Source organism: Fusarium keratoplasticum, chromosome 7 (assembly GCF_025433545.1).
Source record: "Fusarium keratoplasticum isolate Fu6.1 chromosome 7, whole genome shotgun sequence".
NCBI classification, from domain to species: Eukaryota; Fungi; Ascomycota; class Sordariomycetes; order Hypocreales; family Nectriaceae; genus Fusarium; species Fusarium keratoplasticum.
In genome coordinates this window covers 545837-569356 of record NC_070535.1, presented here as the reverse complement: position 1 = coordinate 569356, position 23520 = coordinate 545837, and the positions used below count along the sequence as shown (strand labels likewise).

General features: G+C 51.0%; 9 protein-coding genes across 9 annotated transcripts; 5 read left to right on the top strand and 4 right to left on the bottom strand.

Moving 5' to 3' along the window:
• Window positions 1-1305: 1305 nt before the first annotated feature.
• NCS57_00931900 (MFS domain-containing protein) lies at window positions 1306-2337 on the top strand (the record flags this gene model as incomplete). Its single annotated transcript, XM_053059097.1, has 1 exon — window positions 1306-2337. One exon carries the CDS (start codon window positions 1306-1308, stop codon window positions 2335-2337), a length of 1032 nt encoding a protein of 343 aa, XP_052911168.1.
• A 1524-nt stretch (window positions 2338-3861) lies between these two features.
• NCS57_00931800 (N-acetyltransferase domain-containing protein) lies at window positions 3862-4757 on the bottom strand (the record flags this gene model as incomplete). The annotated part of the gene is made up of 2 exons (XM_053059096.1): window positions 4663-4757; window positions 3862-4603 (listed from the first exon to the last, which is right to left on the bottom strand). The coding sequence occupies exons 1-2, from the start codon at window positions 4701-4703 to the stop codon at window positions 3862-3864; spliced, it is 783 nt and encodes a 260-aa protein (XP_052911167.1). The 5' UTR covers window positions 4704-4757.
• Window positions 4758-5168: 411 nt separating this feature from the next.
• NCS57_00931700 (Fungal-trans domain-containing protein) lies at window positions 5169-7030 on the top strand (the record flags this gene model as incomplete). Its single annotated transcript, XM_053059095.1, has 2 exons — window positions 5169-5299; window positions 5353-7030. 2 exons carry the CDS (start codon window positions 5169-5171, stop codon window positions 7028-7030), a joined length of 1809 nt encoding a protein of 602 aa, XP_052911166.1.
• Window positions 7031-7876: 846 nt separating this feature from the next.
• On the bottom strand, window positions 7877-8635 carry NCS57_00931600 (uncharacterized protein; the record flags this gene model as incomplete). Its single annotated transcript, XM_053059094.1, has 2 exons — window positions 7877-8465; window positions 8517-8635. 2 exons carry the CDS (start codon window positions 8633-8635, stop codon window positions 7877-7879), a joined length of 708 nt encoding a protein of 235 aa, XP_052911165.1.
• Window positions 8636-9511: 876 nt separating this feature from the next.
• Window positions 9512-9762, top strand: NCS57_00931500 (N-acetyltransferase domain-containing protein; the record flags this gene model as incomplete). Its single annotated transcript, XM_053059093.1, has 2 exons — window positions 9512-9545; window positions 9602-9762. 2 exons carry the CDS (start codon window positions 9512-9514, stop codon window positions 9760-9762), a joined length of 195 nt encoding a protein of 64 aa, XP_052911164.1.
• A 607-nt stretch (window positions 9763-10369) lies between these two features.
• NCS57_00931400 (uncharacterized protein) lies at window positions 10370-11338 on the top strand (the record flags this gene model as incomplete). The annotated part of the gene is made up of 1 exon (XM_053059092.1): window positions 10370-11338. The coding sequence occupies one exon, from the start codon at window positions 10370-10372 to the stop codon at window positions 11336-11338; it is 969 nt and encodes a 322-aa protein (XP_052911163.1).
• A 155-nt stretch (window positions 11339-11493) lies between these two features.
• NCS57_00931300 (uncharacterized protein) lies at window positions 11494-14848 on the bottom strand (the record flags this gene model as incomplete). The annotated part of the gene is made up of 7 exons (XM_053059091.1): window positions 11494-12079; window positions 12131-13005; window positions 13054-13162; window positions 13228-13777; window positions 13848-14210; window positions 14270-14639; window positions 14699-14848. 7 exons carry the CDS (start codon window positions 14846-14848, stop codon window positions 11494-11496), a joined length of 3003 nt encoding a protein of 1000 aa, XP_052911162.1.
• Window positions 14849-17122: 2274 nt separating this feature from the next.
• Window positions 17123-18556, bottom strand: NCS57_00931200 (uncharacterized protein; the record flags this gene model as incomplete). Its single annotated transcript, XM_053059090.1, has 6 exons — window positions 17123-17508; window positions 17568-17644; window positions 17697-18073; window positions 18141-18220; window positions 18277-18313; window positions 18371-18556. The coding sequence occupies 6 exons, from the start codon at window positions 18554-18556 to the stop codon at window positions 17123-17125; spliced, it is 1143 nt and encodes a 380-aa protein (XP_052911161.1).
• A 460-nt stretch (window positions 18557-19016) lies between these two features.
• Window positions 19017-19949, top strand: NCS57_00931100 (AB hydrolase-1 domain-containing protein; the record flags this gene model as incomplete). The annotated part of the gene is made up of 2 exons (XM_053059089.1): window positions 19017-19559; window positions 19614-19949. The coding sequence occupies 2 exons, from the start codon at window positions 19017-19019 to the stop codon at window positions 19947-19949; spliced, it is 879 nt and encodes a 292-aa protein (XP_052911160.1).
• Window positions 19950-23520: the final 3571 nt, after the last annotated feature.

Sequence of the window (23520 nt, the reverse complement as noted above, 5' to 3'; positions counted from 1 at the left end):
GAAGAAGTCAGTAAGTGTCGGCCATCCCGGCTCTTGACATGGAGTGTTGTGGAGAGTTGGGTCGGTGACGGATGTCAGAGTCTAGTTCAGTTTCTTGTTTCTGTCTATAGATCGGTGTTTCTATTACCAGTAAACTAGCTTCATTATCTATGATTGTTCACTATATGAGCCAACAAAGTGACGGTGAGCGGCAGTCACAGTTACGGTACTCGAGCCTCTACAGGTGTAAGTCCTACCACACAGAAGAGGCCGGGTCTCCCTTCTTGAGGTAGAAGTGAGTATTGGTGTCACTTTGGTTCTTCTACGTAAATCCATGCTCAAAGTAAGAAGTACAAGCAGGAATACAGTTGTGAACATATGTAAAGAGTTGTAAGCTCGTTGAAGAATTGCAGCCGTAAAAGGAGCTCATTGGGCCCAGACGACTTGTAGAACAATGGGCCGACGGTCGCGAGTCGAAGAAGGCAAACGACGATGCTATGATATGTTGATAATGTGTTCTTTGTTATTGTTGAAGCCATGCCCTTGATGCGATAACTGGGCCAGAAGACCGAAGGCAAACAACCGAGTTCCAGTCTACGATTGAGAGTAGGGGTGAGCTCAGGGGCTCATGGTACATGCCACAATAGGGGGGTAAGATGCGGAGAGTCACAACATAACACCTATCCCGTGAAGATCACACTCGCTCTCGACCATCATAATAACATGCCACTGAACAAGGCCCTTGCAAAGCGGTACCGAAGCGGTGTGACCCCCGGAAAAGCTAGCGTGGGCTTGTCGATAGATCTGGCTCGGCGTTGTTGGCAGAGTCAGGGGGTGGGACATCTGGTCTCAGACCCCACTGCGCCGAGTTGATTCCAAAGCATGCGTCATTGGCTTCCGTCGGCCTTTGGGGTCAGAGAGACACCTTACTGAATAAGTGACATTCCGAGATTTTCGTGGTCCCCAAGTTGGGAAATTCGAAAAGAGAAGCTCGGGTTACACTCTCGGTCATGGGGCCGGGCCGGTTACAACCTCGACCTGCTCCTCAATTTAGTTGATAAGGGGTATTTAGCACTGCACCATGAGACTAAATGGTCAGCACTCAATAGTATAGGCTTCAGGATACTCATCGGCCTCTATCATCAACTCGTCGAAAAGATCAAACCACCACGTCCATCCACCGACCGCCACAACAGACTCTCAAATCGGCCCAGCCCTACAATAGAGCTCAATGTTGGACGCAAACGGCGACAGCCATCATGGAACACCTCTCCAACGTGGAGGCAGCAGAAATTCCGGTGTCAATGCAATGAGTTCCAGGCCGGCATGGACCCAACATTTCCGAACGGTGGCTATGGATGGGTTTGCACAGCCGCCTCTGCCATGATCAATGCCCACACATGGGGCCTCAACTCGAGTTATGGGGTATTTCTCGCCCATTATCTGTCAGTCGAGTACTTCGCTGGCGCCACCCCTCTGGAATATGCCTTCATTGGGTCTCTCAGCATCAGCTGCGCTCTGATGGTCTCACCCGTTGCAACTGCTCTGACGAGAGGGATTGGGGCGAGGCCAACCATGCTGTGCGGCGTGGTGATACACACCGCAGGCTTAATACTGGCCAGTCTTGCTACAAAAGTCCTCCACCTATTCCTTACCCAAGGTATTCTGTTCAGCCTTGGTGTGGGACTGCTGTTTAGTCCGGCTGCTGCAATTGTTCCCCAGTGGTTCAGCACACACCGCTCTCTAACCACAAGCATATCCGCCAGCGGCTCTGGATTTAGTAGTTTGATCTATCCGGTCGCTTCGGGCGCCATGATCCAGAAGCTCGGAGTTCCGTGGACGCTTCGTGTCTTGGGCATAGTGGCCTTTGTCGTCAACACTCTCTGCGCCTGTCTTGTGAAAGACCACAGTAGCGCGATTGGATCGACTCAGTTAGCCTTTGATACTCGACTACTCCGCCGACCTGAGTTTCTCTTATTGCTTGGCTTCAGCTGGTTCAGCATGCTGGCGTACGTGATCCTGGTTTTCAGCCTGTCCAACTACGCAACCTGGATCGGGCTTGACCCCTCGAAAGCTGGCCTTATCAGCGCCCTCTTTGATCTAGGACAGGGGCTCGGTCGCCCCGTCATTGGCTATTTCAGTGATCAGACCGGGCGCCTCAACATGTCAATTCTGATGACCCTTCTTGCGGCTTTACTCTCTCTCGCCGTCTGGATTCCTGCCAGAACGTACCCTGTTCTTGTTTTCTTCTCCGTTGCCTGTGGGCCTGTTGCCGGGACCTTTTGGGCGACCATTGGCGCCGTTATAGCAGAAGTTGCGGGAATGCAACAGGTCCCGACGGCGCTGAACTTGGTCTAGCTGTCCATTGCCCTACCTTCCCTGTTCAGTGAGCCAATAGCCTTACAGATTGTATCTGGGACAGGATCTTACCTGGGCACGCAATTATTCACGGGCTTTATGTTCTTCGCTGCAGTGGCTTGTCTTCTCGTCGTCCGCGGATGGAAAGTCAACACACCGGCCGACACTTCTCGGGAATTTGGGGAGCCAGTCCAGGAAGAGTGTCTTGGCGAGCAGTCAATCCACATTGGTGTGGCCGTCAATCACGCCAAATTTGACGCAGGGGCAGCAATACTGAGCTGCTTGAGGTGGGAGAAGGTATAGGAGCTGGCTCTTGTTACATTCCCGTATGTTCCGGTGGGTGATTACGAGTACAAACATCCATTCTTAGCTTGCCGCCCTCTCAAGATAGTTAATAAAGTCGAGATAGAATGCATAAGAGAGCGCTAAGGCATCATCTTTATAGTAATTATTTTTGGCGATCTTCAGGATGTTTTGTGTACACTTATCATAATGCTTCAGAGGAGTTACTTAAACCTCCGTGACGTTCTGGTGTCTCGTTTATTTCCTAATCGGCGTTTGACACTAGGATCGACCCCTTTTCCGTGGTGTTGTCAGAGATATTTCCCCGTTCACTTTAGGATCAACTTCCCATGACGTGTGACATTGAAAGACGGCTTGTCTCGGCAGAGCGCTTCGAGTCATTGAAAAAAGCCAGTCAAAAACCGGACTGGCTCCGGTTCCAGGCTTGTTTGCGGCGTGACTAAGCGGAAATCTCTCCTTCAGGGCACCGTTCATTGAACCACTAATCTGCATTCGCATGTGCTGATTCACCAAGCCGTCCATGTGGCACTTCAGGAGACGATTAGTCGGGCCCGAAGCAGGTTGAAGGAACAATATCCCGACCCGGTGGACCGGTAGGCAACTTCCGTCCGACCAATCCTCTCTTGGTAGAGCACAAACGAGAAACCAGGGTCAGGTGAGGAAATGACATGGCAGCTGGCTATCTCATGGAGATTCACGCTCATGTGACCTTGGGTGCAACTGACAAGTTCTTTTCAGCCAAGCAACAAGCCTCACCAGCCTTCATTACTCCCCAGATTGTGGCATCAATAATTGGAAGCTGTCCGAAGAGATGGATTAAGCACCCCTGTTCGACAAACGTGTCACAATTGTCGATAGTTAATTCAGGACGAAGGCAGGGAACGAAGAAGGCATGCAGGTTCCTAGTTCTTGGGAGTAATTATAAGCGATGGATCAGTGGGTAAACTCTTAAGCGGCTCGCCTCAAGCGAGCAGCTTCAACCGAAGCCATCCAAAAGATGATACATGACTGAGGTTCAAAACGATTCCTTAACATAGCACCGAGAGCCAGAGTTCAACAATCATTCAGTCTTCCAGCTCAGTTATCCCATCAAGGGCCGGGCTTCAACTATAATAAAGAACAAATTGTCAACAACAATCATTCAGCAGAGATAGGTCAGTACTACTTCAATTCTATGGCGAGACTTGGTTCGACTACTCTCCCGGTCGCTACTCAGAACCTCTAGGCATCGGATTTCGTTGACACTTCGGCCATACAATCCTCAAGCTTTCTCTTTTGCTTGCCCTCCGTATCAAAATTGGAAGGGTCCAACCACTGCTCGAATCCCCTTTTGGTCGTTGGCCACTCCCTATCCAGCATGGAGTACCACGCGGTATCACGATTGCGGCCCTTGGCAATCATGTGCTGCCTGAATGTGCCCTCGTACGTGAAGCCCAGTCGGACGGCCGCCCGGCGCGATGGAGTATTCAGGTCATTGCACTTCCACTCGTACCTCCGGAATCCCAGTGTCTCAAACACGTGTGATGCCAGCAGATACATCGCCTCGGTAGCGCAGGGGGTGCGTTGAAGAGTGGGGGAATACAGGATGCTCCCAACCTCGATAACTCGATTTGGGAGATCCATTCTCATGAGCGAGGCCATCCCGACGGCCTTCGGTGGACCAGAACACGATTTTCGAAGTATGGCATAGGTCCAAGTATCAGATGCCGCCGCTTTTTTGGCGATGGCGCTGTTGAGCGCATCTAGAGAGTTGTACGGCTCGTCGAAGAGGTAATCGAAGAGGCTCGCCGAATCAGGGACCTGCAAAGAATCCCAGAGGTCATCGGCGTGAGCAGGGCTAATGGGGACGACGGAACCGTATCTCCCTGTCAGCCTTATGTCCCTGCTGGGCTGCTGGGCATGCAAATCAGGGACAATGGGACCCAAAGCGGCTGGCACATTTGTCGTAGCAGACCCCAGAGCTCTTTGCACAGGTTAGCTATTCCGATGATCAACGGCCATAAAAGAGGACATTCTACTTACCTGCCGCTCAACGACTGGATCAACTTCGTTGGTGTGGTCATTGTGCTAAGTGTGGACAAGCCTCGTGATCTGCTTGAGACGGTGTTGGGTTTTGAGAGAATATTGCAAAGGGTTACTTAGTATCTCCGAGACCAACAAAGTTAAATAGTATTTAAGTCTTAAAACAGAGGCTTACTAAGTCGAAAACTAACATACATATATAAAGTATTAAAAGAGGTTAATTAAAATTTAATTATCTATATAATATAATTTATAAAAATTAAAATAATAATATATTTTAATTAATTAAAGATCTACTTAGTTTTATCTTATTTATAATATTTTACTTATTTTATTAATAGAAATCCCTTATATCTTCACTACTAGACAGTAGCATGGACCTCTGTTATTAGTAACCTTATTACCTAGCATTGGCCTATCAGAGGCTTCAACTACACTTCGTCTAAATTTTCCTCATTCCTCTGCCATCCCGCAGCCGAAGACCACGCACTCCTCAATCCCCCGATATGACAGCCTGCTCTCGGTGTCGGTCTAGAAAGCAGCGCTGTGATCCAACTCCCGCTGGATGCTCGAACTGTGACCGGGCCGGTGTTCCCTGTGTCAACACCGACTCCGACGGCCGGACCGCCCCCCGAAGGTTCGATCTCTTAGACCCGTCTGCCAGGCGCTCTCTTTGACGCTGTTCCACAGTTACATCAGGAATCTCGAAGATCGGGTTGCTTATCTCGAAACGCAACTCGCCTCTCATGGCATCTCCATCTCGGAGCTTTCCCCCGAAAGCCTCGCACTGAGAGCTCCGAGAGCCCCGAACGAGTCCGGTGAACTTCCGATCTACCATGAGTTGCACGGGAGTGGTCCAAGTCACGTTACCAATACCCAGTCTCTCCTCAACAGGCACTCGGTGCAGTTGCCTGGGGGTATGATCAGCCAATCTCTTCTCCACTCCCTGTTGCATACACCCGTGCGCGACCTGGGTCAGCCGACAGACCATCGGCCCTTTCTCCGAGAGCTGCCGTTTGAGACCCGAGCTAGCTTGCCCGGCAGAGAGGCTGCCCAGCGACTGGTGGACACGTACTTCGAACACACCGAATTTTTCTCCCCTGTCATATCGTCCAAAGAGGACTTGCTAGCTTCTTTGGAGCAATTGTACTCCGGCAGTATTCCTGGCGATGAGTCAGGCTCCTTGACGGCACTGCACAGGTTCCGCGTCTTTGCGGTTTTTGCCACGGCCGTCCTACTCCTCAACAGGACTGACTCGTCGTTCCCGATATCCAGAGCTGAGGGTTACTTTGCAACGGCTATTCATGTCTTCGCCCAGTACCCGGATCTGCTTTGCGCCTGTGACTCCAGCCATCTCTGTAACTTGCTGCTGCTCATTCAGTATAGCTGTTTCGCATCAGATCTCACGGTAGTCTGGCACTTTCTAGGTCTCGCGACTCGGCTAGCCATCGACCTAGGCTTACATCATGAACGGCCATCCACGACAGAGGTTGACCCAGAGGAGAACAAACGTAGGTGGCTGTTCTGGACAACGTACACATTTGAGAGAACAGTTTGTGTCATTATTGACAGGCCATTCTCCATCCCCGATGAGGCCATCACGACGTGCCTGCCGATACTTCAAGGTGTCGATGACCGTCGATTTCTTGCCTTACGGCTGATTGAAAGCCGCAGGCTGGAGTCGGAAATCTACGTGACCCTCCGTCAGAGCTCGCCAATAAATGGAGCCGTCCTAGATTTACCTACGTGGCGTGAAAACATGCGGCAGCGATTGATGACATGGCGAGCCTCGGCACCATCCTCGCTTGTGGGCTCATCTCAACTGGCTCCTCTGGACCTGTACGACGCTCTCCTCCACAAAAGTCTGATAGACCTTTACTATCCTTCAACATCCCCCACCGGCCTATCGCACCACGATGCCCTCATACTTGCAACCAGTGCCGCGGCAAGCATCGGGGGCATTAAGCAAGCCTTTCGCGATGGTCGGCTACGCTTTTACTGGCGAGCTGCCCATAATCTATTCAAGGCTGGTGTCGCAATGGTTTTTTGCATCCACCACCAAATCGTGCATGGCTCTCTCAACATGGACCACGCAGACATGGTTGCAAGTGTTAACACATGCGTCTCGATCCTGTGGGGGATGGTTGAACGGTATCCTGCGGGGAAAGTATATCGAGATGTTTTTGAAGGCCTGTCCAACTCGGTACTGAGCTCTCTTGGACGGTCTCCTGGGAATGGCCAGGTACAATCAGGTGCAGGATTACAAGATGTTTTGACACCAAACTTGATTAGGGGATTCGATCTCCCTCAGGAGGTATTGGACACATTGAGTAGTGGCTTCGCCTCGTGGGAATACCATCAGCTATAAAGGAAAATACGTATCGTGACTATTTCAAGCTCATCTTTCTGTCTTTGTGTGTCCACCTATTTTGAGAACCGTACCTTAAGATACCCAATCCAGATCTCCAGAAGGAGCTTGATGTGCGGGAAAAGCCGTCCATTGATCGCGTGAACTAAGCCTGGTTGAGGGTTGCTTGTATTGCAACGCCGATTAAGCTTCCATTGGAACCCATCTTTCATGAGTCCATGTGATAACATGGCTTATGATTGCATGTTTTGAGAATCCTACCGTCTCCAATGTCCTTCCTATTACAGTGTGCCAACGCGGCCGTCGCTCGTACCGGACTGCTCCACCCGGCCCCACCCGACGGGGCCCCGCCGACGGAGATGCCCCCGACGGTGGTTCTCTGAAGCGATCAGAGAGACAAAAGTGACTTCCCCGCTTTTTTACATGATGCTGTCCACGAATCACGTCGCTGACCATTGGGGAGCATCAGGTGGAAACGCGTTGGTTGGTTAACTCTGGCCGCACGCACGGGTCTCCGGGCGTGGAGCTCGGCCGAAACCTCATCTCCACTCCGTCGGACGCCCGACTTGCAACACGGAAATCTTGAGCTCCTCCCAACTGAAAATGTCAATCAGGACCCAGCGGTTGTCTACCAGGGCCATGGTTGCCGAGCCCGCATCCGGTCGAAAGCTTCTCTGCATCAGCACTTTTGGTTACCCCTGCAATGCAGAACGAGGGGACGATGCCTCCTTGCCAAATGTCTGACAACTTATCGCTTGTTGGGATACTTGGAAGGAGATTTGACCTCAAGCAGTCTCTGGATTCTGATTCTACTCTACACCCCCGACAAAGCGGTATTCAATGTGTCTACTGCAAGTCTGAGACATAGCCTCGGATACCTCCCTTTTCCTCTTCGGACAAGGTAATCCCAAAGTATCTTTCCAAAGCTTCAAGCCGTTCGTCCTCGCCCTTGAGCTCTTCGACCACCCGCGTCCTTCCTCCCAGATTTTCCTTGACAACCCCATTTACCAACATTCGCTTCCCGTAGATCTCGTAGCCCCCATCAGGCTCACCGTCCTTGCCTTCCTTGGACCTTCTCAAGAACTTGATCACCAATACGTTGACGCGTTGGTGACTTGAAGGGTGAGTATTGATCCACCAGTTGACCACGCCCCAATCGAGATCCATGAACTCGATTCCTGGAAATGAATAAAAGGAGTTCCATTCCGCATCTTCGTGGTTGCGATACTGGTAAATCCACACCTTTGACTCATCAGATCGGTGAACCTGAAGGGGTATCCAGTCTCGTATCAGCCGAATCTGTTGCGTTCCCAAGTTTCGATGAACGAGCCCATTGATAAGAGGCATCGGGGCCGTGGCACCGTCGCCACCGAACGCGACGTCTGTGTGGTACTTGCTACCGTCGGGGAATGTGACGATGTTGATGATATGATTCCTGGAACCTCATTAGCTTTTGGGGGCCATAAATCAGGAGCACATGTCTCACCAGCCTGGGTAATCTCCTCGCGGGACTCCTTGAAGTCGGCCACGAGTTCGAACTCCCGCAGTATAAGCATCAAATCCGATCGCACGTAGGATGTGGTTATATAAGATGGCAATTTCCATGCAGAAACCTCCCCTTCCTTGGCCCTGGACAATTATCTTCTGAAACAAATGTTGTGGCTCTAGATCTATCCGGTGGGAAGGGTTATAGTGGATGGACAAGTTCTCATACGGGAGTGTAGATAGGGTATGAATGTGAAGAGCTTCTAAAAGAGCTAAAGAAGGTGGTTGACGGCGTAAATGCTGCGGGAGGCCAACATGGTCAAAAAATTGATCAAGTTGCTCTCGGTCGTATGCTGATTTCATCTTGAGCCGGAGGGATAGCTTGAAACGAAATCTTTTTGTTGTGATGACAACGAGAAATGCGCAGCGGGGCTTTCGACGATATTTGATTGTGATGGCTTTCATTCAGGGTCCGCACCGGTTTGGTGTCATGACTCATCTCCGCCCCAGGTGTCCACTGTTCCTCAGCAAGGCCATTATCATTCTCATCATAATCCCTGTCGATGAGGCCATCTCTAATTTTTCCACTTCGGAGGCATGACGGACAAGCTAGAAAATGATCTCGAAGCGCTCCACACGCCAGGTTGCGGGTTGAGAAGCTCCAGGGTAGGATCAGGCAAGCAGGATTGACTCTCTCGACCCTCTGCATCTACCCCCGGAAAAGCTAGCCAAATCGGGCTTGAGCGAGCGATGAATCAAGCTTCGTTTCTTGTGGGGCAAGCTGTGATAAGGGTAGCTAGGCACTGAGGGTCGTTCCTTATGGTGTGTCTCCTCGATCGCGTTTTTCGGCCTTCCGACATAAGTCGTATATCCCTTGCGGAATCCCATATTGCAATGATGCATATAGTACTAGATACGCTAGCATCGGAGGCTACACAGATACTGCCAACGTCCTCCATTATCCGTCCAAAAGAGACAGTCTCACTCCCGGTCACGATGGGCATCAAAATCCGCCACGCCTTTCGCTCGGGTAACCTACGCACCTCACCCCCTTTATCAAATAGTTTATGCTAATTTCTTTTGAAGACGCAGTTAAAATCCTACGCCTTCTGCACGAATTGGCCGCCTACGAGGACGAGTCTGATGCCGTCCAGGCTACCGTCGAATCCCTACAGAAAACAATCGCCTTCGCGCCCGAACATGGCAAGCCTAACGAGGCTTCAACACCGGTGGAAAGGATAAGGTAAGCGACTCCTGTCAGAACTTGCCCGAGAGCTGAGTTCCATGGATGGAGGCCGGTTGGAGTGGAATGTGCTGAAGTGGAATAAACCGAGCATCGAGTTTTATCAGGCCATCGGAGCCCAGTCAATGGACGAATGGGTTGGGATGCGCGTCGATGGTGATAATATTGCGAAGCTAGCGCACATACTGGACTAGGTCGGGGCATCGCTTGCAAATAGGAGCAAGACTGGAGAGCCACTCCTTGAACATTCAACCTAACCTAACTTACAATACGTCTACCTCATTTTCAGCCCTATAAGCCTTGTGCTCTTCCTCTCCGTTCTCTATGCTTGGCCCCCGCTTCAAGCGATGATCAAGATTGGCATGACCTCTTTCAACCGAGGCTAGGGTCCAACAAAGGGGAAGTACATCATGCCATGTACCCCCCCGTGTGTCAAGGCTTGGCCGCAGTCACCTTGTCAGCTTGGGGGCGTGGAAGATGGTACCTCGGCACTCGCCTCACTCCGAACTTTGCGCTGACCAGGCAGCCCGGCTTGTACATTTAAGGACTAAGCTACTTGTAAAGACCCTTCATCATTTTGACTTTCATTGAACTACTCAATCTCTAAGAAAATGTCTTCTTTAGCAAGAACATTGCAGGAACAACTTGCAGTTGACGAAATCTCGACTGGCCAGTATGTTTCGCGCCTACCACCCGAGAATATGGCCAACGTGGCAAACATCATCTACGGAGGCTGTACTGTTGGTGTTGCCATTGCAGCTGCCTACCAGATTATGAAGCCCGGGTATCATTTATACACAGCCATGGGTAATTACCTGGGGCCAGCCCTCACAGATCGCAAGCTCTTCATACGTGTCCAATCAGTCCGTGATACTCGAACCTTTGCGACACGACAAGTTCTCGTCTCCCAGAAACGGGACGGTCACCAAGAGCGACGACCTTGTCTGACTGCTCTGATCGACTTTCAGTTGGCAGAAAAAAAGAGTCTCCTGACGTATTCGGCACCACCAGCAATGGTGTACGCAGCCCCGGAGTCTTTGCGCAATGTCGAACAGATTGATGAGCACTCGGTTACTTCTGGGGAGGCATCGCCAGAACTGATCAATTTACTGGCAATGGGAGCAAGCTTGATGCGAAGAGTCTTTGACATTCGGCCATCTCCAGAAGAGGTCATGCACCAAAATCTACTAGGCCGTCTCAAAACGCCTACGACGCAAGGCCATCTAACCCTCACAGAAAGGAAGACAGGGGATTATTTCAAGACCAAGTATAAGCTGGACAGCCGGGGGGAGCAGGTGGTAGGTGTTGGATTTCTCCTCGATGGCTCGCTCTCGTTTACTCTGCTGGCACACTCTTCCATGTCATTGGAGGTAGCTGGTGCGTGTTCTAGCTTGGACTTTGTACTGAGACTTCTTGTAAACGATGTTGCTCTCAATGAGTGGCACTTCAGGGAGAACAAGACTATTGTAGGTGGTGATGGCCGGACATACTCTGAGGCGAGACTCTGGGATAAGGAGGGGAGGATGGTTGCCAACATGACTCAAAAGTGCATCTTGCGTCCAAACAGGCCAAATCTGTGACGACACAAGTAGTTGAAGGAGTTGACACATGTGGTCTTTATGAATGTGATTACGTCCATTGGTCAGATGCAGAGACAGGAATAGCCTGGTATCCTATTTCAAAACTAGGCTTGATAGGTATAGGTACACATCAAAGGAAAAGCTAGAAAACCATCTCAGTGGTTGTGGACGTGTGTGCCGTCCAACATGCTTCCAATCTCATCCAGCTTCTTCTGCCACGAATCCGACACAGGCTTCTTCTCGTAATGCTTATCCTCATTCGGCCCCTCAACGTCCACAAACACGTTTTCTCCCAGCGTCATCAAGCCATCGTAGATGGGTTCGCCCAAGCCTGAAAGCAGTCCAGGTCCAGCGGCACTGGTGCCCTTCGGGTCCTTCCAAATCTTGACGGCAAACTCCTTGTTGGGGCTGAAGAAGAACTTGTCACCAAGGTTCTTGTTCTTGGTGGCAAATGGCTGCATCGAGTTCTCGGGCTTTTCGGTCAAACCGAGAATCAAGCCCTCTCCCAGGAGCCTTGAGACTGAAGGGTCGAGACTGGACTCGAACTTTACGTTGCCGGCGGAGAGACAGATGTTGGGGGACTTGACAAGCACATGGGTAATGTGCATTTCCTTCTCTGTACCATACAGATAGAATGGCATGAACTCGGATGGGTAGTCAGGGTCGCGGTAAGGAGAGTTCAGAGGTCGGCTCTTGATAACGGACTTGAAGCTTACGGTCCCCTGCATGGGGTTGTATTTGCTATATCAAGTCAGTTTTTTTCTTTCGCGAGCAGGTTTTTGAGACACTTACCGTGTGCCCTTTTCGAACATGCGGACCGAGATCCCATCAACCTCTGAGGTGCCGATCTTTTGGACAACATCCTCAATGAAGAATTTGTCGTCGGTCTCTAGCATGACAGGGATGTCTCGTCCATCGTTCAGCAACTTTTCGTAGGACTCCTTCAATTTGTCGTCCAGTGTGGCTGAAAGGATAACCTGCTGCCGTCTGGAGATGCCATGGAACGATGCCTTGAATACCAGGAACACCTCGGAGGCGGTGGGAGACCCCTGCACGAGAAACTGGATTTGCTTCTCGCGAGGCGTGTTTCTCTTTCGGCAGGCCTTGGCCTCATCCACTATCACATCCTCCAACTCCTTCATCAGCGACTTAAGGAAGTTGTTCTGAGTCGGGAATGGGCTCATGACGACGTTTCTCAAGACAAACAGACTCTGGTCGCACTCCTGGAGTCCCATTCTCTTCATGAAAGTCTTGGCGCAGTTGCCATAGTCCTCATGCAAGAAGGATGTCGAAGTCAAGAAGATGGGGATCTTGGTAGGGTCGGTGTCGGCGGCGGTAATGGAAAGTCTGTCGACAATCCTCTTCATGAAGTAGTTTGCCTCCTCCAAGTCTGTGTTGAGTGTCTTCTTGTCATCGCCGTACTTCCAGTTGAGTGTAAAGGCGTTGATGTTGAGATCCGATCCGAGGTCACGGATCAGCTTCATTGCCTCGGGAGAGTTGAAGATTTCCTCGTCGCTCTTGTCGACGATGAGATCCTTGATCTTTTGCCTCTGGTTCGTGACGGGAGCCGAGAAGAAACTTCTGTCGCCTCCCTTCTCGGCGGGCAGCATATTGAAGGGCACGCACATGAAGTAGTCATTGTCCATGGTTGCCCAATGAGCGGATAGCTAGGAGCCGTTAGCATGAGTCGAGTATGAGTTAGCTGAGGAACATACCCGAGCGCTCGTAAAGGCCGCTTCACCAAGTAGCCTGCCGTAACCATGAGGGTTCAGGCCGATGGTGGTGTTGGAAAACCACGCAGACATGGCTGCAGCACCAGGCTTGCTGTTGAAGAGAGAAATGAATGAGCAAAGACGATTCAACCTCGAATCTGTGAGGAAACGACTTACCTGCCCTCGACTCCATAGACGCCAATGTTCTCGGCAGATCCTTGAGACAGATAGGGACCAGACCACGTCACAAGGTGCCTCGTTCTGCCGTCTCGGTAACACAAGCTGCCCGCTGGATATGGGATGTAACCAGCCTTGTGCGGATCCACCGTCACGGAATCTGCGTTCTCCATAGCTCTGAGGTCTGCGGCGGCTTTGGGATCCAAGTACCACTCTGGCTCGGGCTTCTTGATCTTGGAGCCCTCATCCAGAGTGCTGCAGTGCTTTTCCCGATTGACCATGGTGGCAAAGTAGCCTCCCCAAGCAGCATCAGCATGGACAAGGAACGAAAGACCGTGCTTCTCCTGGAACTCCTTTCGCAGCTCCAGAATCTCAGTCAAGCTGTCCACGGAGCCCTCTTCTGTAGATCCAATTACGGCCACAACAGCGTAGACAGGAGTCTCGTCCTTAACGCATTTGTCAAGGTGGCTCCTGAGCTTGGCAATGTCGATCTGAGCGCCGTTGTTGATGTCGACTCCGATCATGTTCTTTGAACCAAGACCAGCAATCGCTATAAGACGAGCCATGTTAGCCAGCTCACTTGAAACTTCCACTCGTGTTGATGCTGGGGCTTGAAATACCTGCTCCTTTCGGCCAGGAGTAATGGCGAGTCTTGCTGACGAAGTACTTGGCCGGTTCCTCAATTTCAAACTTCTTTTCAAGGTACTCGCGACCAACTGTCTGGATGTTGAACTCATTGAGGGCACTCTCCAAGAACTGAGACGTGATTCCAAACTGCTTCTCCAGTTCTTTTGGGAGGTCTAGGATGACGTCGGGTCGGAGGTTGAGCAGCTCCCACGTGCTCAGGTCTGTGAACAGCTTTCTGGGCGCGGGGTGGCTCGAGGGTGCATAGAACTCTTTGGCGATGAATCTAAGCTTTCCCTCCGCTCCCTTCGCTCCCAGTGCGAGTTGGAGACTCAGAGGATAGAACTTGAGGTTTCGTGCTACGAGGACCAGACGTTATTATTCGTAATACGTGGAAAAGGGGTCATTGCAAACATACCGACCCAGATCGATTCCAGGTTTGCAACAGTGCCTCCGCAGGTGATGTGTCCCCACGCCAGCGGAGACTTGAATTCGTCAATGTTGTACCCAAACAGCTTGCAGAGTTGCTGGCCGACTCGCAGCTCAACCAGAGTGGTCATGGGGCTGGCCTCGAGGGCGACATTGTTGGGGTTGTACAGCATGGTCATGAAGTATCCAAGTAGGGACGACATGGTGAGGTCTGTGCACATGTGGGCTTCATATCGAGGGGACCAGAAGGGCGCCGAGTGCTCGCCTAGCAGCTGTGCGACTTTTTCGGTGGCAAGTCGAAGGTTAGTTCTCGCCTTCAGGAACTTTTCCGAGCGGCGGACTTCCTTGGGGATGAAGGCCTGTTCAATTGGTGTCAGTGAACATGATGAAAGTGTAGCGTATGGGAGCTGTCAAGTACCCGATCCTCAGGATAATAACTTTGCCTGGCAACGAGTAGCTCATCCAGGATGGTGTTGATATTTGCCCGGAAATCTGGAAGGTTGGAGCCCTTAGGCCCGATGAAATAGGCGTGGGTAGCATCGAACTCTTCTTGACGTGGGTCGGACATGATGAATAGTTATGGAGATGGAAAACAGAGAGGGAGGTCAGGTTGTTGCGTGAGAGTTTGAGTGATGATGGGGTGGAAAGGAAACAGATGAATGCCTTTTATACGTTGACTTGACCACGAATTTCCAGGGATAACTATATGTCCACATGTCAAATGGATAACTGACTCCGTACCTCGCCTCTCATTGAGATCAAACCATGTAGATCCTCACCTGCAACTCTGGCACTATGCAAAACAACTGACATCACTATCGCTCTCATCCCACAACCTATTTCGCGCTTGGGAAGGTGGCATCATGCAGCAGCTCGTTTATGTGTCTCGGAATCGGGCAGGCCCGGCCCCTCCGCTAGTCCAATGAGCTAAGAGGAGTCCACTGGGGAAGGGGTTGTCCTTGGCCATGTTTCACCTGATATCTGTGCTATGTACGTCCCGTGTCTTGAATTCAGCCGCCCAGGATGCACGCCAAGAGTGAATAGTCGTGATTAAATGGGGTTCAACGGGCCCCGTTGGTAGCACAATGACCTTGATTGGTAGAATGAATGCGTGATGCTCAATCAGTGCATTCCGCCTCGACGCTGCTGTCATGATCCACAGCATATCTGTCAATAGTTTGGGAATTTTCCATGGTAGTCATAGCCATTCATGGGGCATTCCAGGATGAGTTTCGATAATTCCACGCGGGCTGTTCATCCTAACCGAACCTGGGGCTGATGGACGTTGCTCTTGTGTCTTATTTATACACCAATCAGGCACAATGCCCTTCTGGGGTATCTGGTCGAGAAAGCGAGGACAATGGGCTTTGGTGTGAGCTGTGCACAGCCGACATCCGATAATAGTTATCTGCAGGCTGTCACCCAAGAGCTATGCGGATAAGCTGCATTGCGGCCCGCAAGCCCTGTGTAACCCTTTTCATATGCCTGTGAGCGAACGACAGAAGAGGAAACACGCCAAGGACGGTCCATTCTACAACTAGATAGCCTGATTAGACAAGAGATGCTTCATGTGAACTGCTTGCCTCGGCGCAGAGACACGTCAGACGAGAATGAGTGAGACATTGTCACCGAGAAAGGCCGGACCCTCGCCAATCACCACCCATTTCTGTCAGGCCTGGCTAGCCGATTCAAGGGCGGTTACATTGCTCCAGTGTCTCAGTTCAGCCCGCCCTGGCCGCGGGCCACTCAGATTCGATATTCCAAGACACACAGCCTTTAAAGGCGCCTCGGTCCACTTTGTGGCGTGCTGAAATACCCGATAGCCTGTCCCTTGGCCTCAGCTGTGCTGCTGTAGATCAGCTAGCCCAACGTGGGCAAGATCACAGCCAATAGGCCTGTCTGCCCTGAATTGTACTTAGGGGTACGTCATCTGACATGTTTTTTCTTTCAACACAGCCCTTGACAGGTCTCAGCCGGCCAGCTGTCGCCTGTCGATGTCTGGAAAGAACGAAGATCGATGTGCATTCTCATGCCAACTGCGAAACTGCGGGCGGGTGCGGGGAAAAGAGCTACCCCTGAAAAGATTCAAGACATGGCGTTCCTGAGGTGGAAACGCATAAGCGAGCACAACCAAACATAGGGTAGCACAACATGGCATAAAGGGCTGTCATAACCCAACGTGTGCCAAGGTGAAATAATAGGATAAGATGAAGGGGATACTACGTAGCTACCAATAATGGAGGGGAGTATTTCTCATATCTTTCAGCACTAAATCATTATGACGACTAGTACTTTAGAACACAACACAAAGCAATAGCCAAGTATTGCGATAAACCACTACTTTTTCCTGCCTTCAGGATCGTGTGGAATAATTCAACATCTTCTATTGCATCTGCAGCACTAGTCTTGGGTGCTTTTTCTTTTCAACCACACACCTGTGCAGCCCCAAAAGCTCAAGCGTATAGTTATCAGCACTCTATTAGCATTTAGATATGATGCTATGATGTATTAATAATGTGTTCTTTGTTCTAGTTGAAGCCCGGCCCTCGAGGAGATAACTGAGCCAGAAGACCGATGTACTCGGTGGGGATGGTCACGGTCGGACGACATCATGCTTGTAGAGAATCAGGCACGGTTGTTTGAGTAGTGTGTATAATATCCGGGAATTTCATCAAATCTATCTATTGTAACGAAGTCGTATTGATAACTGAGGCAGCTGGGTATGGAATGGGGAGTATGCGTGTTATATCTACTCAGATATGGTCCAGCCCTCTGAGGCCTGTTACCCTCGTCATTCAGAGCCTGGGATCCTAATGGATAAGGTCTATGGAGTTCCACCAACCTATCGTGATTCTGCCCACGTCATGTCTTTCTTGACTGTAATCGTACCCAGCGGAATAGAATCCCCCCTGTTGCCTTTCATATGCTCCACCACCGTGTTCTGCTCATTGATATATGTCTCTGGCCACAAAACAGGCTCCTCGGCAGAGTCATTATCGTGAAGTCGCCTAAACGGGCCGTCCTTGGCCGGCACCCTCTCCCTTTCCGTCTGCTTGGACCCACTACCACCGATGGTGATGATCCCCTCCTTGCTGCGGTCTTGGGTCGCCCGGGTGATGAAGCGCCCGAAGACTAAGTACAGCAGCGGCTGCATCGTGGGCAAACACGCGCAGAGCAGTCCAATGGATGGCTCGGTGACTGTCCAGATCCATGGTGTTGAGATCAGCTCTGTTTGATCTGTCAGCCGGCTCTTGTGTCAGCATGGAAAATGGGATCAAACAACTCACTAGTAAAGTCTGCTGTGGGTCCTGCTTGGAGAAGGTCGACGATGTATTTCAGTCGGATGCAGCTGATTACTACGATCCTATGTCTGGTTAGTATGATCTTGTGTCCTCCAAGTCTCTGAGACAACTCACAATCCGCCGAGTAGAAAGATGCCAGCAATAGCAACCCTTTGTGACCACGGTACTTGGACTTTTGATACCTCCCATACTGGCAATGAGATGATGAGGGCATCCACCACAATGTTGGGGATAGAGTTCCCAATGAAGAACTTGTTCTTATCGATGCACTTCCCCTGTTCCATGAAGGGTTTCCAGGCCTTGTCGATGGGAGTGCATTGGAAGATGGTAGTGAACACGATAGCTATCCACCAAGCAAGGGTTAATCCCCCAAGGACATAGCCGCCAATCTTCATCGATCGCGTCGGGAATATGCGATAATACATGAGTAGAATACTGGCTTTGATAGTGCAAAGTACTGTTCCGTAGACGAACTCGGTTAAAACCAGGCACTATCCTCATAATAAAATCTGTTAGAGAGTGAACAAAGAGAGGGAAGGGAGTATTCATTTGGCTAACCAGCTGAGCTCTCCCAAGCCTGTTCTGGTCTTCCATCATGTTGACTGCCAGAGGCTTTCCAACTCCACCAACGTAGACGACTAGTTCCTGTGTTATTATCCATGTCTTCAATTCTTAAGCGCGGACGAGGACTCACCTGCGATCGCGATAGCAGCGGTGGCCCATAGTAGCGGCTGGTGGCACAATTAACGGTCGGATCGAAGCGCACGTGTGTTCAAGCTCATGCATACCAAGGATACCAATATGAACCAATCGTCAATTTCAAGGGCCATCTGCTTCCGATGACGTGCCCACACCCTCGTGGCTACAACAGCCAGCGCGAAGGGAATGGACACGGCACTGACGATAACGAGCGACGGGCCTTCATTGTGATGGAGAACCTCGGGCGGGAGGGTAGACGACGGTGTGGCTGACATTGTGGCTGGGGAGGGAAATCAGGATTTAACCAACATCTCGGCAAGTAATCGCGGGCCAGGAGAGAACATAGGTGGGCACTTGGCGACGTGAAATACCTAATCAGCACGGCACAGAGTTTTCATGGGCTTCGGCGTAGGGCTGGCGGTTCTCAGGGACACCCGACGCTTGACTCGCTCGTTCATACTGCAATGCAACACAACGCCGCTTGAGGAAAAGATTCACAAGGAAAGACGGAATGGGGCTCTCAGCAGGGGTGATAGTTCGTATGCGTGGTGCCATATCCACCGCTCCGTTTTCAATGAAACGGGCCTTGCAAAGTCTAACTCGAACGATTTGGACAATGCTCCTCTAGTCACCCCACCGGGATCCTCTCGTCTCACGTTCTCGAAACTCCGGATGTTTTCCGAGCAGATATTTCCACAGATAACAACCGGCCTTTGTGGCTTGGGCCCCTTGATTATGTATAAGAACGAGGCAACATCACAACCATGTTGTGTTGTATCCAGCCACACCACCTTGTCAAGATTGGCAGAACCCAGCACCCGTGAGACCGTCAACTACAACGCAACAACTATGAGCGACAAACCCGTCTTGCTTTTCGTCACCGGCGCGTGGCACCCTCCCAAGTGCTATGATGGCCTCAAGAGCGCACTTATTGATCTAGGCTATGAGTGTGTCATTCCCAAGATGCCCACGATAGGAGCTGATAGCCATGGAGTCACTTGGGAGGCGGATAAGGCCAAGATCATTGAAACATCAGAGCCCTACTTTGCCGAGGGACGAGAGGTCGTTCTCATTGCGCATTCATACGGAGGCATTCCCGCTACTGCCGCTACAGAAGGACAGGGCATTAGCGACCGCGCAGAGAAGGGTCTTAAGGGTGGATTTCACTCAATCATTTTCATGGCTGCATTTGCAATTCCAGTTAAGGGGTGGGATCTCATCACAACATTTGGTGGCGCATACCCTGAGTGGCTTGAAACTGGCGAGAAATATACCAAGGTACGCAAAGAGAAATTGAGACCATCCTATAAATGAATGTCTAACGAGACGTAGAATAAAATCACGACTATGGCGCCTGAGGGAGCTTGGAACAGCCTATACAACGACTGCCCCAAGGAAGCAGCCCAAGAAGCCTTCGAAGCGACACAGCCACATTCCCAAGACGCATTCGAGACTGGCCTGGACTTTATCGGTTCCGATATCACCATTCCGAAGACCTACATAATCTGCGAGAAGGATCGGGTGCTGCCGCTCCCTCTCCAAGAACAGCTTGTTCAGTCGACGCCGGGTATGAAGGAGGCGAGAATGGTAACCAGCCATAGTCCATTCCTTGAGAAGAGGCAGGAAACCGCAGACTTGATCATCAAGATCGTCGAGGGCCGGAACTGACCCAACATCCCCCTATAGTTGATACCAAGCTAGCTGGCCTTGAGATAATAAACCCCTTAACATGTACTCCGTAGAGTGTCATATCATTTCTTGTTTGCCGAGCTTAGCGCAGGCGAGCTACTGGAAAATCCTGGCCGGTCTAGGCGTTGAAGGCAACCGGATGCGGCTCCGCAGATAGGTTCCGCAACCAACATGTTTCATCAGCCCACTCACAATCAGCCGCAAGACTCGTGCCTGCCAAGGGTAGGCTCTACCAATGACATTTAGGTATTCTAGAATTACGAAGCAAGCGTCGGATTTAGCCCTGGACACAGCCTAGCTGGACTCACATCAATAAAAGATCGGTTACGGGCTGGTCCGCGATTAGACCCGTCTAGGCTAGCTGAATCGCCTCCGTAACTGCTGCAGTGGCGATCATAGTCCAATATTTCGCCCTATGGCGTGACGACCAAGGCACGCCATGGCGGCTCTTACAAGTAGGTCAGACAAAAGCGATAAGGAGCAAGGGGGAAGCAGGGGGCATATCCGGAACCCCAAGGGTGGTAGCCCAGGCGGATCTACGGGTCCTATAGTCCCGGCAAGTTACCGAGACTAAGAAAGCTTAAAATTTGTCGAAGCCAGCGGTCCGCAGTTGCCCTTGCTGCTGTGTGCCACTCTGCCGGACCTTACACTCCTAGCACATGCTCAAAGCTCGACTCCTCAGTTCCGGTGTTTTGCGGTATTCGGGTTTAATGGCTTTAAGTATTATAACTATCCGCTGTTGTGTCCGAAGGCCCGTCTCAGAGACATCCTCAGTAGCAACAGCTATATTTCTACTCTGGGAATGCCTCTCCCTTCTGAATTGGTTGTGCCACAAATGCAAATTTACTTGTTACTTAAGATAAAAGTAACTAGCCTATTGTTTTATCCTCTGGAGCTTACTGCTATGAAGAGGTATCAACTCTTACTCTACAGAGAACTCCCCTTGTCGAATCTATTCTCATCCCTGAAGTGCCTCATATGTCTGGCTCTGACGATAGCACACCGTTTCCACCTGCATCCGGAGCGTTGGTCCATCGCTTGAGTAGCTCTCCCAAGTCAAACTTGAGATGTATCAATCTCATCTGTGATAACCTCCTCTGGGCCGAGAAGTCTCTCTATCTCTTCATCTAGTTCGTGCTTGCCAAAGCTGGTTGTAGACTCGCTGTCTGTTGTAGGTGAAGGCGGCACATTGGCACCTACTTGATGCGGGGGCCGTGGCCCGTGGTCTGACATGACTATCCTGTACCTCGCCGATGGGGGCGGCGTCTTGTCCATCCGTGGGGACGCCCTCCTCTCTTCTTCCCTCCATGGGAATGGATCTGGCCTCACTCGTCTTGGTGATGATCACATATTCATCTTTATGTCCATCCCAGGAAGGATAGCTGACCTCCATGTCTCCGGCGGGATGATTGCGTCTGTATTTTTGTTGACGATGTCGTACCTGCCATTCAGTACCGCGGCTTGCCATTCTGTACTGGTGAACTCTTTAATAAGAATGTTTTCCATCATCTGTCGAGAGTTCAATATCAGTTTAAATCTCTCTTGCAGTTGTACGAAGTGTTGGACACTCTTCCGGCTAGAACAGCCGTAATGATTCCATGGCGTACATGACCAGATCCTGCAGAAAGAAAACCGCCAGAAATTGACTCAACCTACCTCCCAAGTGCGGCAATGTTCATATGGCAGCGTAAATTTGCCGCTGCTAGTGTTCAAGGTAACAGGTTCCACCCCCTCACCCAGCCGGAAGAACAGAACAATGTGAGCGCTCTCCTGCTGGTCCAGCCGTGACGGTCGCATGACCTCGATAGCTATCCAGGTTCTGCTTTGCGTGTCCCACTGCCTTGCCAATGTAATAGCAAGGTGGATTTCGTGGCGCACGCGCGGGTCGAGGGCCTTGTACTGCTCCCACATCTGCGGTCGTCCTCTTTGCCAGCGGCGCGGCACGATTGCAGAAAGGGTCGCATCGATATGTTTTTGTTCCATCTCAAGTTTCATCAGTGACGGCTTTGACTCGAGATCGGTTCTGGCCGGTAATTCAAGGAGAAAAGCTTCCAGCCCGTCACTCTCCCGGTCTTTTTGCCGGCCACGTGAGAATATGCCATGGGCCCAATTCGGGATAAAACGAAGTATTCGGTTTGAAGACGTGGTATCGGTAGGGTCGCCGGTGCTCCCGCGGATCGATCCCCCATCATCATCATGAAAGCCACCGTCTTCCCGGTTGCTGGTGGAGGGGGAATAATCCCCGCTGGTCTCGTCCTCGGTGACAACGTTGCTTGCTGCATACGGATGGCGGTAGAAGAAGGGAGGAGGCGGAGGGATGGATGGCGCTTCACGGCCTTGAAAGCCATTGGCAAGCGGGTGCACGGTGTTTTCGACCATATTCCTGTCTTGAGGTTGAGGCCTGTCGCTTTCTATCATTGCTTCTGTGCCCTCTGGTTGTGGACTTGGATTAACAATAGGCTTATCAGGCCCAATCCTCTTTCCGATTTCCCGATCTGTCAGAGGCAACACGAGGATTATTAGTTCATCGTCTCTCGCCCGAGGATGTTCACGTACTCTGCATCATGTGTCGTCATCGCTAGGAGAGACGGTGCTTCCGGCTGTTTAATGCCGCTATAAGAACTACGATCAAACTAATCAAGCACACCAGTTGAAAGAAGATGATTCACCTTATGATTTCCCCTGTTGGCTGGGCCACTGATTCGGGCTTAGTAGTGGGCGCTGCTGCCAAAGCCTTGTCGGCTTTTTCACTATGGCGTTGCATGAGCTGCTTTGCGTGGTTTGCTCGCTTTCTCAGCAGTTCCTGGGCTAGCTCTCTCAGAGCTTGCTCCTCTTCCAGCGATCCGGAAGCCCGTGTTGGGTGGTTTTGAGAGACACAGATATTAGCATGTTTTCCCATCATAGAGCTGCATGAGAGAAGCTCCTTGCAATGTCATCCGAAGCGTAAGAAAAGGATGCACGAACTGTATTTGAAACTGTGCCAGGTTGGTTATCTGTACATGGAGGAAAAGATCCGATTTCACCTGTCTCAGCTCCTGCTGGCAACGTTTGATCCGTGGTTCCAGCCATGGCCATGCGAGTTTCCGCCGGAAACCCAACTTGTTAAGCTTCAATGACAAGTGGTCGAGGCCATCCGCCGATACTTGTCTTTTTACTTTTTTATTCTCAGAACCTTCAGCAGCTTCGTTCAACAAGATGACAATGGCGCCGTATATCCTCTTGCATCTGTCGGAAAGCCGCTTGATATCCCGAAAGCAACGATACCGATGATAGAGCCGGCAACTCCAATGGCCTCGGCCATGGTTTCTATGCTTCTTCCCGTCAGATGAGGCTGTTATTCGGGTTACCGGGAGGACGGGATGACAGGTTGAAGTTGTCGAAAGATTCTGCTGACGGTGACTGTAGGGAAATTACTGAGGGGCGGTACACCCAAGGAATCACCCCATAGCTCATGCAGGCTGACTGATAGGGTAAGATGCCATTGGTGGATTGGTGGGCTTTGTTTGGTTGAGTATTGTATTATGCAGTACGCTACGAAATACAGTACATT